Source organism: Maylandia zebra, linkage group LG17, assembly GCF_041146795.1.
Source record: "Maylandia zebra isolate NMK-2024a linkage group LG17, Mzebra_GT3a, whole genome shotgun sequence".
NCBI lineage: Eukaryota > Metazoa > Chordata > Actinopteri > Cichliformes > Cichlidae > Maylandia > Maylandia zebra.
In genome coordinates, this window is record NC_135183.1 from 5,134,207 (window position 1) to 5,152,135 (window position 17,929).

General features: G+C 42.4%; 1 protein-coding gene across 3 annotated transcripts; it reads left to right on the forward strand.

Moving 5' to 3' along the window:
• Positions 1-1,190: 1,190 nt before the first annotated feature.
• scaf11 (SR-related CTD-associated factor 11) lies at positions 1,191-15,431 on the forward strand. 3 transcript variants are annotated; one of them, XM_004568876.3, is made up of 15 exons: positions 1,191-1,387; positions 5,926-5,972; positions 6,097-6,242; positions 6,982-7,065; positions 7,424-7,503; positions 7,614-7,693; positions 7,781-7,818; positions 7,916-7,986; positions 9,707-9,832; positions 10,190-10,290; positions 10,647-12,965; positions 13,404-13,732; positions 13,874-14,047; positions 14,156-14,275; positions 14,599-15,431. In XM_004568876.3, exons 2-15 carry the CDS (start codon positions 5,954-5,956, stop codon positions 14,692-14,694), a joined length of 3,783 nt encoding a protein of 1,260 aa, XP_004568933.2. In that variant the 5' UTR covers positions 1,191-1,387; positions 5,926-5,953; the 3' UTR covers positions 14,695-15,431. The 3 variants fall into 3 exon arrangements, with proteins under 3 accessions (XP_004568933.2, XP_004568934.2, XP_014266288.2); XM_004568877.3 differs by having other exon boundaries at positions 6,988-7,065; XM_014410802.3 differs by lacking the exons at positions 14,156-14,275; positions 14,599-15,431 and having other exon boundaries at positions 13,404-13,442; positions 13,523-13,732.
• The last annotated feature ends 2,498 nt before the right edge of the window (positions 15,432-17,929 follow it).

Consider the following 17,929-nt stretch of genomic DNA (forward strand, 5'->3'; position numbering starts at 1 on the left):
ATGACAGTGTACCCATCTTCTGATGGCTTCTTCCAGCAGGATAACGCACCATATCACAAATCTCAAACTGATTTCTTGAACCTTTCCAGGTTCAAGACACCGTTCTGGTTTCAGAATCTTTCCAGCATCTAGCTGAATCTATACCATGAAAAATGAAGTCAGTACTTGAAAACAGTAAAGTCCATTGTGTGTAAATCTACCTCTCCTGCCCTTGAAAAGCCACACTAGTGGATACATTTATCTACTTTATACCTGTATGGGTAGAAATGGACTTTTAATACCCTTATTTATAATAGCCATGTGTGTGGGGATCGTGAAACGGAAATGCCAAACTGATTAAGCACACTAAAACTTTAAAATGGCAAATAGAACTTTTGTTGGTTTTTCTAGTCCAAAGACAAAATGACAGATGAGACTGTAATTTATTTTCAGAAGTTTCAGTGGGTGGGCAGATGTTTCCTCGGAGTGTGCAGCCACACCCCAGCTCATCCTTAAACACACCTCTGCTCCCTGCTATAAAGTTTCAGTCGGTTAGAAAGTGCTGGCAGTGTTTTGACTGTTGTGGTCTTTGTTCCAAACAAATAATCTCATTTCAGTCAAGGTTGCGTGATTATAAGCACAGAATTTGTGGTTGTTTAAAATTTCTGGCTTATTTTTACTACTAGCACATGCTCTGCCTCAGGTAACATTAAGCGAGTAAGCGATGGTTTGTGTAGATGTGTGTTTTTCTAAAGTAGGCGGGAAGAGAAATAGACTACTGTGTAAAAACAGACATCTGTACACTGCTATTATGTTGTTTTCATCAGACTGGACAGAGTCAGTATAAAATGTATCTTTGATAGGACCTGGGACTTTGGACTAACTCCACCACACACTAAACTTCAGCTCTCTGTTTACTGCATCATGTCTTATCATGTGTGCTTGATTGTATGTAAGTTTCATATGTATTTATTCACGTTTTAAATTACAGTAAGAGTTTTATTATAATTGTGTACTGATTTATTTGGCTTAATCATTTGGAGTTATTGGATTAATGAGATAAATCGGCAATATAGGCGAAAGCCCCTATAACTTCGAAGAAAGCGTAAGTGAATGCTGAAAAAAGTCTGCTTTCTCATCCACTTGTTGCTGCTTCTCTTTCCATGTAAATAAATGCCAGATAGAAGGTATTCGCTTTGTAATATTCGGCGGTTCCCATAGGGGGCGCCAACGGCACCAACTCGCAGCCCGACTGCAAGACATGTGGCTGGGACTTTCGGAAAGCTACACTCGCTCTTTAGTCCTAAACAATTCCCAGATTGTGTGACTGGTCAGCATTCCCTAGCAGGAGTTTGCACGCTAAAAAGCCGTTTACTAGGCGCAAACCAGCCGCAGCTGCGCTCAAACGGTGAGTAACGACACCTGACGTTAGCTAAGCGGAGCCAGCTGCTAGGAGGCTAAAAGCAACGTAAGCAGGTGCTGTTGTTCAAAGCCGCTAGTTAGCTCTCAGCTAAACTCGCTAGCTAACTTGTGACCTTCAGTACAATCATCGTGGCTGATATTAAACGGTAGTTAGCCTTATTTACCGCCGTGCTAACAGTCTGCTAGCTCCAAATGTAGCTGTGTTTTTAGCTAGCAGTAGCTCGCTAGCTAACCAACAACAACCGTGTTGTGGCCGTCGTGTTGGCACTGGTTGAACAAGTTGGAGCTAATTTTGTGTCTCCAGCAGCCAGGCCGTACTGGCAAAAACACGCAACAAGCTTTTCAAATACCCCACATTTTACTGATGCAGTATGACTTTTAGACTAAGTTAGCATTTACATTTAAAAGACTGACTTTCAAGCTGCCTTCGGGCTTCGCAGTTAACCGGTGTTCCGAGTAGAAACACTTGAAATGGCCTGTGTTGACTTCGTTTGTTTGACTTGTTCAGTAATGCGGCTGTGTTCTTAGTCCGTTGCAGGAGCTTTAGCTAAACAAATTAGAAGTGTTCATATTTGGAGGATAGGAATTTCCAGACTGATTCGGGGTCAGTTATGGGAGACTCTCAGAAGTGTGGTGGCCTGGCGGAGTTGGGTTTGTTCACAGTGACTCAGGCTGTTAGTTACTCAAGTGTGCGTTCAGGCTACAAACATTCCTTCAACTGATAGACGCTAGAACATGGACTTGGTCAAAAATCTTGTCTGTACCTGTTTGTATTGGTTTTAGGCAACTGTTACCCAACCAAGCGTGCCGGAATAAATCAAATCTAAACCATTTCACTTTCACTTCTTGGTCTGAGTGCAACACAATCTATAGTGGTGATTGTAACTAACAGTAGTAGGTTTGTAATAGTAAAGTAGTGAAAAATTCCCTCATCAGTTCCAAAAATACATCTACCACGCCAAGATATCAGACCAAATGAGCACAACACAGACGAATATTATGGAGTAATTTAAAAAAAAGAGGGGGGGGGGGATTCCTTGTTGCTTTAATTGTGTCTGTGGGGCCTTTAATGAACCTTTCACTCTCTCTCCCCTGTTGTGGCAAAAAAGTGATTTCCGGTATTTGCTCCCCCCCAAAGAAAAAAGAAAGAAAGATTGCTTGTATTCAGACAGTTGTCACTGACTTGTTGTCCTATAATTTGTGAAACCTGTCAAACCCTATGTCATGGATGATACCAAGTCATTTCGAGCCACAAACAACATTCCTGTCACAAGGTAGAAGCTGCAGTTATTTTTTTTGAAAGTGGGTTTTATACATCCTTCATTCACCTAAACAGTCTTATTTACATTAAAAAAAAAAGTATTTTATAAGAGTGATCTGACCAAGAGGGCAGCAGAAATTGCAACAAATATAACATAATAGTTGTATAAACATATTTTAAGTGATATATTATCCCTCCATGAACCCTGATGACTACAGTCTTTTTTACTAATATAAGAAAAGACATTACACATAAAAACAGAAATCACTTTTTGGCACAAGGCCTTTCTCACTAGAACGGTAACAATGAAACTTACGAGAAATACAAATCTGTACCGTGTCACAACTGATAAAACACATTTAGCTTTTGACAGTCCCACCGATATGTTGTTATTGCATTTTTGGGTATCATATTGTTATTGACTGAGTTTTGATTGGTTAGTTCTTACAACACTTATTAGAATTTCTGATTTTACATTGTTAGATAGATTATTGCTTTAATACACATCTTATTTAAAAATAGATGTGAATTGCAAAAGTAGTTTTTTTCCACTTGACAGGTGTGACTAAGCTACAATCTTTTTGCAATAGATACTCAGTTCTTTAATGGTACTCCACCTTTTTTTTTTTTTTTTTTAAGTTCTATTACAGCAGTAGAGGGGTGTATTATCTGTGATTAGGTCATATTGCACAGTGGCTATTTTTCTTCTGATAAATTATTTATTCAGGGATTTCAGCGAAAGTATCGTATTCTCTGCATCTGAGGCTTATCGCTTTGTTATTTCAAAAGAAATAAAGGAGATAAAATCTGGGGTAGATTGTGGCCCCAATAAAGTGCAAGATAACTTCATAATCTGTAGCCAAGTCGAGAGCAGCCGAGAAATGGGGTCACTACTGTTTATTGATGGTGTGGCTTGCTGATAGAAGTGGCAGGAGGAGTTGGGAGTGTACAGATCTGTACGCTCTGCTCAGATTGCGTCAAATGCTGTAAAACTGATGAGGCAGTGCTTCACAGTGCAAATGAATAATGACCCAAAGCACACTGCAAAAGCAACCCAAGAGTTTGTCAAGACAAAGAAATGGGATATTCTTCAATTTCATTTAATCACCTTAACGCAACAGTTTACTGATGACAAAAATGAAGGCAGAGAGACCCACAAACACACAGCAGCTGAAGGTGGCTATAGTAAAAGCCTGACAGAATATCTGGGAAGTATTAGGACTATGTATAAAAATGGTTGTAATTCCTGAACAGTTAATCCAGTACTTCTGCTAAACCCCTTGAACTCAAGCTGAAAGTCAGCACTTCAGTCACGTCTTGATTGTATTGTTAAGACTTTAGCAACTTTACTTCTCCTACTTTACTGCTTCCAATCCAGTACTCTAACTGTACTCTTAAAAACTACTTGTGCTATTATTTGAGAGAATCAACTCTCTCAAACTCAAAGTTTTAATCAATAAGACAGTCAAACAAGTTTTGATCATCTCAGTAAAAAAAACAAACTCAAAAGTTCACAGAAAGTGTCACCATTCACTCAGTCTCTACAGTTATTAGTGGGATGCATTTAACTTCCACTCCTTATAAATACACCTTGGCTTTGGGATCTGCTCATACAAAGTACGGATCCCTCAGTGTTAGATCAACAAACTTTTTTCTTTACTGAGAGGAATAGACGGTGAATCATTCTTTAATCTGCAAGGCAACATCTGCCTCCGCAGGCATGTTTCATTCTGGACTGCTTTATGCTTTATACTTATGCTTAGCATTAAGATTCCTTATTCCCTTATGCTGTTTTTTTATGGTCATGCTTGATTCTCCTTTTTCTGCCGTCTGTTTTGATTAAATATTAAAGGTACAGCCCTTAAATGGTTCCAGTATTTTTTGTCAGATAGGAGTTTCTCTGGCCAGGCTGTGTTTATTCGTGTTTTAGTATTTATTGGTTGCTGATTTAGCGATTTAGCACACCTGCTCATGCACGAAGAGTTGAGCTGATACATGAGAAGCAATGATGATGTTAACTGAATTGAATCCAGCTAAGTCAAAGCTTTGTGTTAAGTGTTAAACCTGTGATAATATGATGAGAGAGTGAGAGGGAAAGAGCCATTGACTGAGTTTTTCAGTCTTGTTAACTCTCTTGAACACAGTGTTCATTCACAAATTTGCTGTGAAGACACAAAGAAATGTTTTTGTTGTGTGATAACATGCAAACTCTGCATGCAACCATTTGGAGGCACCGTTCTCAGACACGGATCGATGCAGAGCAGTGAAAGATGCCAACCTCAAATGAGCCAGTGAAAATCGTGGTTGTTGTTGGTTCTTGTCAGTCTCATTATAAAGTGCTTTTAGTCCTTGTTTTTTCCTTTTCTTTTCCTTCCCTCCTCTGTAAAATAGGACAGTGTTAAAGCATTCTCTCTCTCTCTCTCTCTCTCTCTCTCTCTCTCTCTCTCTCTCTCTCTCTCTCTCTCTCTATATATATATATATATATATATATATATATATATATATATATATATATATATATATATATATATATATATATGAATGATGGCAGTGTAAATCACACAAGCTCAGGTTGAAACTTGTCATAAAGATTTCTACTTTAGTGTTGCTTATTCTGCAGAATATGTGTTTTGTGAAAGTGGCAGTTTGATGACTCGCTGTATTTCCACTAAGCTGATGTTGCATTGACAGATTTTGTTTTTGTGTAAGACTGAATAAATGTGGATTTAAAAGTGAATGTACCTCTTCCAGAAAGGACAGTATCCTTTAATTGTATTGTGCAAATTCATGTGCAGGATGTTGATCCAGCATAATGTAATCATCCTAAAACGTAAATATACCTGCATGTCTCTATTCTACAGCATGAACCAGGTTTGATGTGCACAGTTGATTCCCAGAGAAAACTGAGCTTGGACATCATTGCTTATTTCTAAAATAAGAAAGAGGTTTACCTCAATCTTGTCTTATATTGTTTAGAGCCAGGTGGGAGTTTTCCTCTGCAGTTCATTTGTATTTTTCACTATTTATTTGTCAAAATTCAAGGGACCTGCTAGTAGGAAGTGTCTGACAGGTTTGTTCAGAGGATTTGATAAAAATGCAAATCTTTAACAAAGACGCTTCATAGTAAACTGATAACTAAGGCTGTTTATCTACCATTAACCTTCTGAGGGGGAAAAAAAGAGATTGTTTTGTTACATGCTACATTCAGTATCTTGCAGTATCTAACCAACTCTTCATTTCTGTCACCTTCCCTCTGTTGTAGTGGGGATCACGACAGCCAGGGGCCGGACATGATTGGAGCTGGAAGCGGTGAGAAATTCTAACCTTCGTTTAGCTGCATGTTGCATAAACATAGCAGACTCTATTTTTTTAAGACTGATTGGTGTAAGTAAATATTTTTCATACTTGTGTGTATCCTCTGCGGCGTATACAGGCGGCCAGGGCCCGCCTGATGGGGCAGACGGCGAGGAGGCGGAGAGGTGTCCTATCTGCCTGGGCGTCCTGGCTGGAGGCGAACTCGCCATGCCTGATAGCTGCTGCCATGTCTTCTGCCTCAGATGCCTCCTCACATGGGCAGAGGTGACACTCAGATAACGCTAATATAGTAGTGGCACTAAGTGGAAGTGATTTTTAGGTCATGTCATGTGTAGTGAACAATTATATATCTGGTCTGTCTGTGAATTAATCACTATATTCTGTCTTAGATCCAGAATGATATTTTAATGAGTATTAGTGCATTGACAACAAAGGTGACTTGGGATGTGAGAAAGCAACCAATGCCATCAAAGCCCGGTTTGATGTGCTAAAACTGGCTTTCTGTTTGTTAATGTTGGCTAACGTTACCTGCTAGCAAAGACACATATCAGTGTAACAGCTAGCAGGCTAACCGTAGTTTACTTCCTCACTAAAGTTGTTGCAGACAAGATGTTACCTGTAGCTCCTTATAACAAGTTTTTGTTGTGCTGGGTGTTGGTTGACATTAGTGATTAGTGGATTTTTGAGCTACATTTAGCTAGTGTTGCTCACCTTTGACACTGGGCCCCGGTCCACATGCTGTTGGAGGAAACCAGGGAAGTTGGGGAAGGTCGGATCATTTTAGTTATGTTTATTCTCTTTAAACTTGGCAGTAAAAAGCCTTGAGTACAGAGGGAAAAGTTCAAAGGTGTTAGCAATGATATTCTTGTGCCAGTACTCATGCCAAAAATAGCATCTAGTGATTTCCCTCATGTCAGACTGGAAAAGCCCGTAAGCCTTTAAGCATTCATGCCTTTCATTCGTATTAGTGTACTAATGATGTTTTGTTTGCTTTAATTTGAAGCTGCAGATGGCTCCTTCCTGCCCCGTGGATAGAAGACCTTTCAGTCATGTTTACAGATGGGACAGGATTCTCGGCTGTGTGCAGGTCAATGTGCTGTTTTCTCTGTTTACTGCTGTTGTTTTAAGCTTTGTTGAAATTTCCTGTGCTGTAAAGCTGAGACACCCGCTGCCTGCTGTTAACGAGAAATACGGAGCGTTATTTTCCCATGATGTCAGTTTATTTGAAGTGTATTTAAGAAGAATTTTAACAGCTGAAAAAAAATTGGTTGAAGTGGTTTTGAGTTAGCCTGGGATTGACCTAGAAGGTAAAGCCAGCAGTCAAAATTAGTTTTGTTTCCAAGTCACATGTAGGCCAGCTGTCAAGCCACCACACTGCCTCACATGACTTTTGTCTTTATATGTACTTAAAAAATAAATAAATAAATATGCTTCTATCCTCAAAGGTCCCTGTGAGGAAGCGACTGTCTCAAAGCGATGCTGAGAACTGCTGCTGTAGAAACCCTGAACAAAAAGTCTGTCTCAAGTGAGTGTTAGACTGTTTCTTTCTTAACATTACTGGGTCGCCTCTTAGGCCGGCCCTTGACATTTGACTGTGAGTGCAACCAAGAACTGATAAAATGGTTATCTTTTCAGAAGCAAGCCCACAAGAAGGTTGAGACGGCAAAAGGTGGAGAGGACGGCAGGCGCTAAAACAAAAGGACTTGTGAGGAAATGTATGTTAGAGCGCTTCTGCCCCAGAAATGTGGCTAGCCTTTTCTCGCATTGTGTCAGCAATCTCACGTCTTTAAATGTGTTTATAGGTAACGATGAGGATCCCTCCTCACTGAGCAGAAAAAAGGTAACTGCTTTGTTTTTTGTTTTTTTTTTATCTGTCCCACACACGTTTCACTGTTAGGTTTGATGTCACTGTTGATTCTTTGCATTTCTTTCTTCAGGTGAGAGGAACAGACTGCTGTACGTGGTCACCTCCTCCCTGTGTTTCATTAGTTACGTCAGCACAGGACGTGTAAGTGACACTGATTTAATGAAATAATATGTTAGTAGTTTTTTTTGTAGTTTGTACTCTTTGTCAGGATTTTTTTTTAAAGTGCTTACAGCGATCATGTTTAAAGTGCGCTCAGTCGATCAGTTGGAGAAGTCAAAAAATTGGGTTGAATTCTAAACATAGTAGGTGGATCTTTAAAAAGTTTTATGGTATTAAACACATTAACATTAAAATTTATTAGTGGAGTCACTGCACAAAACTCCAGCACACAGTGCCTCTTTGACATATTGCATGCATTAACGTCTTGCTGTTTTAGAAACAGGCCAGACTATGGTAAATGGTAAATGGCCTGCATTTGTATAGCGCTTTTCTAGTCCCTAAGGACCCCAAAGCGCTTCACACTACATTCAGTCATTCACCCATTCACACACACATTCACACACTGGCGATGGCAAGCTACATTGTAGCCACAGCTGCCCTGGGGCGCACTGACAGAGGCGAGGCTGCCGGACACTGGCGCCACCGGGCCCTCTGACCACCACCAGTAGGCAAACATGGGGTTAGGAAACATCTTGGGCAAGACTATGTTTCACATCCTATGTCAGTAAGGCTTTATTGATAGGACAGCTCTGAATCATGGTTAACTTCATTCACGTGCAGTGATGAATTATTGTGCTAACTGTGCACTATTAACATGTCACCTAAACAACCAAAGGTTGACTTTTTATGTGTAAGCAGGATTAACTGTAAGAGTAGACTGATACATTGTAGCTTAACAGTTTTAGCTCATGTCTTTAAAAATAGAAAAAATAAAAAACTTACAAAAATTCTCGATGCTGGCAGAGGGTCTCCTGAGGCTGCAGTGTATAGACAGAAACTCTGAAAACGATAAAGAAAACATCCTTACCAACTCCGTCAGTGGAACTGTTTTATTCCCGTGGTTTTCAACCCACTGGGGATAGAGCAACTGAAGATGGAAACATCAGGGAAACTAAGATGAATAAACATTGATTTTGTAATGTGCTGACCTTCAGTTCACTCAAATTTGACTTCAGGCAGACATGCCAGAAAAAGTTGGTGTTTGGATATGGAAAGGTGCAAGTTTAATGACACTCCTGAAGAAAACCACAACTCGTGGTGGTTAAAACTGGTGCCTGAAAGCGTTTCTGAAACTCCCCACACTGTGTGTGGAAGATGTTTCGGTTCGGATATCGTTTGGAGTGGCAGTGATTTTTTTTTTTCTTTTCTTTTCACACTGATAAACAAGTTGGAAAAATGTTGTAAATTTAACCACATACTTTAGCTTCTTGCTTTTATTTTTGAACTATCATCAGTGTATTACATGAAAATTAGACAGATGTTTTTACATTTGTGTTTCCATGGTGATCTTGGTCATCACTGAATCATAAAGTGGTATTGAGAAGCACTTAAAAAGTAACTTGTAAAATTAGCTGTAAGTATAGACCTTTTTATAGATATAAAGTCTGCTTCTTCTAAGAATAGGTAACATCAAATAATTGACAGATTACAGTTTAGACCTATTTTAACTGTAGAAACCAAAAAATATCTCATGTTCAGAAGCTGGACGGCAGGGCAGATGGGTAAATCTACTTCTGAACATGAGATATTTTGGGTACCTGGGAACCATTTATTTTGGACTATAACTTTACATTTGAAATTCAAATTAGTGCTGTGTAGAAAGCACTTTTGTAACTCTTACCCTGCTTTCACTGTCCTTCAGTGCAGATCCTGAGTGGCTGGCAGAAGATATACCATATGACACTGGACTCAAGCAGTGCAAGCCCCAGGTGCAGCACTGTCCCTGGCTCTCTCCTGCTGCTCCCATCCCTGCTAATGGCACCTCAAGGTAATAAAATTCCCACTGCTGTGACCGTTTTCACAAACTGACAACATCTTTCATTAGATCCTATCCACAGCCTCAGTTTGACACTCGTGGTTTAGTCTGTCAGTCAGGACTATAGAACAGCGCACACAAGGAATTGTCCTGAGTATAAAACACAGGAGCTTTAAAACTGCACACTGAAATGTTTCACTTGGTAAATTCTTGAAAAGTTTGTTTTGGTAACATTGATTGGGGTCCATTCAAACAGGACATTAGAATGAGTTCTTCTTTGGGTTTTTGGGACTTTAAAATTGTGGAAAAGTAGGAATGAAGAACGCACTGAGATAAAATCTGACCTCTAGCTGTTTGTTGGTTTTACAGGCAGAGTTTCCATGGAACCAGTTGGAATCACAACACGTTTCCATTTGGATTTGGCTCATTTCCATTTACCTCCAGCTCACCGTTCACCCCGAGCAACTTTGGTGAGACACATTCGACACAGTTGACTTTTTTCTATGATCACAAAGCAAGAAAGCACGAGACGAGGCTAATCGAAACGTATTGGCTGAAGCATATGCTTATTACGCCAACCAGACAATCCTCATAGGGGATTGTCTGGTTGTTGGGGTTTTCTGTTTCATGTTGTATGGTCTCTAGGTGACTGTAGTGACTGTATGGATGGATGAAATGTAGAAGAACCATTAAAGTCTTGAACTAGATATCAATAAGAAGTAAAATCAAATGACTGTATTCAAACGGCAGCTGCTGTTCATAGGAAACACTGGACCAAAATAATAGTGAATCACAGGCTTCTATAACCAGTCTCTCTGCCGTGTAGTGTTTCAGGGTGTTGTCTGCGCCATCACGTGTCCCAAAGGAGGAGAGAAGAGAGGTGGCCGAGCTTCAACCTCCAAAGCCCCCACCAAAGAGACAGAGTCTCTACCGTCGAGACGATCAGGACGCAACAGCAGCAAAACTCAAGAAGAGACTCCTGCATCTGACCCTTCAACACCTCCACAGTCCAGTTTGTCAGACTCCGACTCATCTGCTAGCCAGTCCACAAGGCCTGGCAAGGCTTCTCAGGTGCCGGCCAAGAGGAAAGGGAAACGAGTGACAAACCGAAAGGCTAGCGGCAAACGGAAAGCCACAACGAGAAAAAAAAGCTCTCCGGAAGTTGTTAACAGTCCAGCAGCTAGCGAGGAGGAAGCACAGGAGGACGCAGTGGAAGAGGCATGTGAGGAAGTGCAGGAGGAAGCACAGGTAGAGGCACAGGAAGCATCACAGGAGGAGGAAAATGATGTGAGTCAAAACAGGGAGGAGGTGGAGGAAGAAGAAGAGGAAGATAAAACTGAACAGGAGCAGGATGGAAGTCACTCAGAACAGCAGCAGTCTGACGCTGAAGATGGTCTCAATGAGGAACAGGATGGTTTCAATTCCTCTGATGAGCAGCGAGCCGGAGGAGCTATGAATGATGTGGGACAGGAGAGTGAGGAAGCTCAGGAACAAAGTGATGAGCACGAGCAAGAAGAGAAAGCCGACGAAGGTGAGAGTGACGTCTCATGTCCCTCAGGATCAGCTGTTAGCAGCCCTGGTTTGTGCTCTGAAGGAGTCGAGAGCAAAAAAGAGAAGGAAGAGCAGGCCAGTCCAGTTTCCTCTGGAGAAAAGCATCCAGAGGAAAGGACTTCGCCATCCCCATCCCACTCCTCCACACAGAATGCTCTGGAAGATGTAGTGTCTCCACAGTGTGACGAGCAGGTGGAGCAGGATGATGAAATGGACATTTGTGCAGAGTCAGAAGATGCCAACAATGAAGAATCTTCAAAGAAAGTGAAGGCTGAATCATGTGGGAGTTTAGCACAACCTGGTTCTCCCTCTGCTCGAGAGGAAAATGTAGCTGACCAAGAAGCGAAAGTTTCAGAGGTCATTGAGGCAGAAATGCTGGCATCAATAGAGCATTCGGGAGTCGACAACTCTGTGGAAGAATCCAAGGATGACACAAGTGTTGTCCCCATGGACTGCAGTTCACCCACGAGCGAGCATGGGAACAGCCCCGTTTTGGAACCTCTGAGTGAGACTGCTTCCCCTGCTCCTGTAGAACCACCTCCTACAACTTCTGAAAGCCACGTCACCAAAGATGAAGGCGCCAAGGACAAAAGGGAGAGAGACAGGAGCCAAGAGAGGAAGAATGGCAAGCAGCGGAGATCTCGCTTCCACTCTCCAACTTCCACGTGGTCACCTAAGAGGGACTCAAAGAGAGAAACATGCAGGCGTTCACGTTCACGGTCTAGAGAACGTGACAGCAGCCCTTCCCCGAGGCGCTCTTCACGGGCTCGCAGCAGAGAAAGAGACAGGGACCGGGATGGAGACAGAGACTATTCTAGGAGAGATCGTAGTCGGGACAGAAGGAGGCGACGGTCCCGCTCAAGATCCCGGTCAAGGTCCCGGTCTAGATCTCGATCTAGAACAAGATCACACAGACGAGGGCCCAGCCCTGAATGGTCGACATCTAGAGAGCAGTCTCCTCAGAGGAAGGAGCGTAGAAGCTGGAGATCTGGAGCCGGTGGTGGGTCTGGCAGTGAAGGACGGAGGTATCACGGCAGCGCTGGCCACTTTGAAAATGGTGTCCCTGCAGAAAGTTCTCCTGATCGCCAGAGCTCAGACAATCCCGATTGGGTTACAGAAAAGATTCGAGGAGATGCTGATGGAAGGAACCGGGACTTCGGGTACAGCAGCAGCTCACGCTGGGAAGACCATCGTGGAAGTGGTGGGAACAGAGGAGAACAACGAAGTCGAGGGGGCCCTGGAGGGTTTGAACGTGGCCGGGGCGGAGGACGTGGTGGTGGCAACCGCAACTTTTACAACCAACAGGAAGAAATGTCTGACAGCCGCTGGCAGTCGAGGAACAACTTCTCAGGTACAGGCAACAATTCAGGGAACGACGCATACAGCCGATTCAATGAAAACCGAGGTGGCGGGCGCAGGAAAGAGCCTGAGCCAGGCGAGCCTATGGTTGACCGCTCAGGCTGGTCCTCTGCATCCAGCTGGGCTGTCAGGAGGACACTGCCTGCAGATGTTCAAGACTATTACTCAAAAAGGGAGAGAGGCCCGGGCACGTGGAGCCGGCAGGAGGAAGAGCAGCAGCCACCAGCTGCAGCAGGTGAGACCTCTTTATTTTGTCGATACACCTCCAAAAAATCAGGCATCACTGTGTTGTCTGCACTGCAGAGTTGAAAAGTAAAGAAGCATGTTATACATTATGGTGGTATGTGTTGAATATTCTCTTTGAGCCAACGAGAAGAAGATAATTTTAGTTCATGTGTGAGGAGAGAACAACTAGAAATTACCCCCAGGTATCTGCACTCCATTCGATTTAGAGGAAACTGTGATTTCTTTGAAGTTAATTTATTCCTTTGAAAGTCTCACAACATCTATTTTTGATATAAGGCGGCTCTTTTCATTCTGCCTTCTGCGAATCCTGTCCTGCACTTTTTTATATAAACCTACGTGAATAAGCACAGACAGAGTTTTATTTAGCCTCTCACATTCACTGTCCCCTCACATTTTTTCATTATTATTTGTGGTCCTTGTTCTCCAGATCCTCCAAAAAGCGATCCTCCTCTCCAGGCAGTCCCCGGTAATGCTCCGGTGCCTCTGATGAACGTGATTCCACCTCATCCTCCGCAGCTTAATGTTATTCATCACTACCCCATGCAGGCCCCACGAGGAGCCCTGCCGGTCAGCTTGCAGCCTGCAGCACCCTATGCCATGCCTCCTCAGGTCCCCATGCATCTCCACCCTGCTGTGCCGCTGCTGCAGGTGCCCGCTGTGGGTGCTCAGGGCCTCCCACCTCCTCCACCACCACCTCCACCAATGCAGCAAGGCAGCCAGACAGCAGCGGTTCAGCCAGACGGCCACGCTGCACAGGTATGGTAGTCTTGGCAGGATTAGTTTCCAATTCCTGAATGTCTAATGTTTTTATTTATTTATTTTATAAATGGGCACAATAACTGTCTCCAAGCAGTTCTTCCCATAATTCTCTCTGTGATTTTTCCCATTTTGCATTAGATGGCCAATACCAAGGTGAGTTTTGTGAAACCAGCATTGCTTCCAACCCCAACCAAAGCTGGGGTTGTAGCAGTGACACAAGGCCAGCCGGCACCAAGCCAGGCGCTGCCATCCTCTACAACTCAGCCCGGCCAGCATAACAAGGCCCAGGCTGACAGCTCCAAAAAAGAAAAGGTAACTGATCTGTCACTCCATCAAAGGTCATTCAGTAAAGTTTTTTTCTTCTCTGCCCTTTTCTGTTTGTTGTCTTTTGGATAATCCAAGTTCCTCTTACTGTTGCAGAAACAACAGATCCAAGAGAAAGCTATAAATGAAGTGAAGACAGCCATCAAACCATTTTACCAAAAGAAGGAGATTACAAAGGAGGAGTATAAGGAGATTGTGCGCAAGGCAGTAGAGAAGGTAAACCCTCAGATTTCTTTTACTGTCATCTGCATTTTTAATGCAATCAGAGCCCAATACACGGCCTTTAAATTATATTGAATACAGACACCTAGCTGTGTGGTAGCCAGGTGTAATGTTCACACAAACTCTGAGAGCAGCTAGCTTATTATTGTTCTCATTATTGAGTGTATTTGCCAACAGTTGCTGCTAACATTAGATATTTTTGGTTTTGTGAAGGCCAAATAAAAGCCCGCTGCTTTTTAAAACAACCACATACAGACTGTTACATTTAGGGATCGGTATTTCCTGACTTTATGTGTTTGGCTTTTCTTCCACTTCAGGTGTGTCACAGCAAGAGTGGGGAGGTGAACTCTGGTAAGGTGGCCAACCTGGTGAAGGCCTACGTGGACAAATACAAGCATGCCCGCAAGAAATGAAACGTCGCCCTGCTGCTGAGGTGGCAAAAACCCTCAAAGACCCATTGAGCTGCTCAAGTGCAATTTCTTCTCCTTGGAATTTGGCCTCCGAGCTGAAAGATGATGGAGAGCCAGCTTTTTTTTTTTCCCCTTTTCTTTTCTTTTTTTGATATCTCTACCTTTTATTGAATGATGAAGATTTTTTTCTATAGATTTTCATATTTTGTCAGAAAAGAACAACCCAATCAGAAATTGTAATGCAAGAGCCCTTTATTTTGCATAGATCATGTGACTTGGGAACTACTGTAAAGAGCGCAGGCTAGTGTGGGGAGAGGGGGTGGGTGGGGTGGATGATGTTAAAGATGCACCACTCAGTGAAAGACATTTCCAGGGTGCCAGCTGGTACAACGAATTTCTCTGTTAGGGCATCCTGATCGCTTCTGAACTGAATATTGTCAGTGTCCTTTTTTAAATGTTAAATAATATTTCAGATGAGATCCTAGTTTATTGCCTTTATCAATCTGTGTGGCCCAGTGATGGGCTGGAATCTAATGAACGTGATTGTAATCAGGGCCCTGATTGGACCCAAACTGGGTTAACCAATCAGCAGTGAGTGTATAATGTGAGCTGTAGCTCCTGGGTGGGAGGGGGTAGTTTAGAAACTCCACCCCCTTGCTTGAATGTGTAATAAGTGTCTGAGTATACATGAACTGTGGAAGCTATCCAGAGAGTAGTTGAATAAATTAGCTGCCTCCTAACGTGCTTCTGTGTGTGTTGTGACAGGAGTTGCATGAAAGACTTCCTGTTAGAGCGCCGGGTCACTGTAAGATTTAATTGCAGGCTACACGGTGTGACATGAATCTAATAAACAATATCAAGGTACATATATGTAGAGTGACCAACAGCGTTGGTGCGTTCATGGTCGTTGGAGAACAGCGTGACATGAAGAGAAATGCTCTTTTTCTTAGGTTTCTTTTATGGTACTGTGCAAAAGTCTAGAGCCAACAATGTATTGAAACGTGTAGACATACATGGATACATACTGGGTCTAAACAAAAAAGCTGACTGAGTCTGACTGTTCCAGTGTCTTTTTCTGTCTTTGCTTTTACTGTATTAGCAGTGTGTTTGGGATCATCATCATGATGGAACAGGAACATCACCAACACCACTGGCTGACAAGCACCCCAAAACCAAAGCCTCCCCCGTGTTTTACACGTGGTTGTAGACACTCACTGTTTTATCCTGTCTGCGCTTAGTGACAATAATTTAAAGCAGGAATGTGGAATTAACATCTCAATAAGACCTGATTTTCAGTCCAGCTCTTGAGTAATTTGGCATACCCTCAGTCTTTTCTCCGTTTCCCTTCCCTGTTTCTAATGAGGTGTAAGTGAACAGTAGACGGATGGATTTTTCTTTTAAAGACATGACTTTCAGAATACTGTTCCTCTGCTGTAGATCAGTTTTTAGGCTTTCCTTAAGTCTTCTTTGGCTGCTTTTGTTTGTCAAATTTCCTCAAATTTGTAGAAGGACACACTAAACGTCTGTGTGTCCTTATATCGACTGGGATTTGCCAATTTTTCAGCTACTAGCGATACTATTTTTCCTGGGGTTTTTTTGTTTGTTTTGTTTTGGGGGTTTTTTGGGCTGTCAAATGGTTTCATCTTTTCAGCTTTATAGATACACTAAAGAAATTTGGGGAAAATGTCTTTTTGCAACAGGCTGCAAGTATCTAAGTGCTTAAAGAAGTTAAAATGGGTTCTTTGCCAAGTTGTCTGTTACTCTGTAGACACAACACTAGTTCGTCCCTTGAGTTATGCTTGAATAATTCATAAGTCAGTGTTAAAGCATTCCTCTGAAAATGGTCAGGCACAAGGACTGGACTGACCTCTGCAGTGCTGTTGCTAATGACTGCTTTTAACAAAATTACAATGCAGTCTGGCTCTTTGGAAACAGGATTCTTGCAAAGTACTGTAAAACAGTCACACATTAGATTAGATAAAACTTTATTAATCCCTCGGGTGGGTTCCTCCGGGAAATTTGGTTTCCAATAGCACAGCACCGACAGAAGTTACAGAATGTGAGCAGAAATGTACCATATATACACACACAATACAGAGACATATATAAATACAGAGTATACAAAAGGGATAAATAGGAATAAGAATACAAGGGAATTGCACATTTCACAGTATTGTGAGTCTATTGCACCGTTGGATATTAACAAAAAGTATTGCACAGTGAAAAGGCACTACAGCTTAGTTCCCTCCTCCTGTTTCCCCTCCCTCTCCCCTCCAGAGAGGAGTTAAACAGTTTGATAGCGTGTGGAACAAAGGAGTTTTTAAGTCTGTTGGTTCTTGTCTTTGGGAGAAGCAACCTGTCACTGAACAGACTCCTCTGGTTGTTTATGGCCGTGTGCAGAGGATGCCCAGCATTGTCCATAATGTCCAGCAGTTTCTTTTGTCCTTTTCTCTGCCACTGTCACCAGAGTGTCCAGCTCCATGCTGACCACAGAGCTAGCCTGGATGAGTCCTTCTTTGCTGTGCTGCTCACCCAGCACACCACAGCATAGAACAGTACTCCAGCAACCACAGACTGGTAAAACATCCTCAGGAGCTTCCTGCAGATGTTGAAGGACCTCCGCCTCCTGAGGAAGTACAGTCTGCTTTGGCCTTTTTTATACAAGTGCTCTGTGTTGCATGACCAGTCCATCTTGTTGTCCACCCACAGCCCGAGGTACTTGTATGCGTTGACCACCTCCTCTCTCTCTGTCTGAACTGGCAGTGGACCTGATCTGGACCTCCCGAAGTCCACAACCAGTTCCTTGGTCTTTGAAGTGTAGAGTTGGAGGTGGTTTATGTGACGAACTCCACATTACCGTCGTGTTAAACCCACTATTCTTTCACATTAGTGTTCATGTTTTAGATTAAACATCCCAGTTTGCACGATTATGACACATTTTTGTTTCCCATCCAGACATAAACATGTTGAAGATGCACCTCTTTCACTTAGACATGCAAACAAATTGAGTCTTAACTCTGCTATCATCCAATTCATGTGTTAGGCACAGACTCATATTAAAGTCGACTCGTCCCCAAAAAGAACAAGAAGAAAGCATGTGGAGGACAAGGACCAGCCTGAGATAAGAGTCCTGCTGATGATAGGGCATCTGTTCATTGAAAGATGTTTGTTTTTTTCAGGCCGACATCATTTGTGTACCTAAAATTGTTACGAATTCACAAATTCAGGTAAGAAAATA

What these genes read in the sequence shown, in the direction of transcription:
- scaf11 (XM_004568876.3), top strand. An exon ending in GCAGCCACCAGCTGCAGCAG is followed by an intron (nt 12,966 to 13,403) that starts GTGAGACCTCTT and finishes CTTGTTCTCCAG; the next exon opens with ATCCTCCAAAAAGCGATCCT. An exon ending in CAGACGGCCACGCTGCACAG is followed by an intron (nt 13,733 to 13,873) that starts GTATGGTAGTCT and finishes ATTTTGCATTAG; the next exon opens with ATGGCCAATACCAAGGTGAG.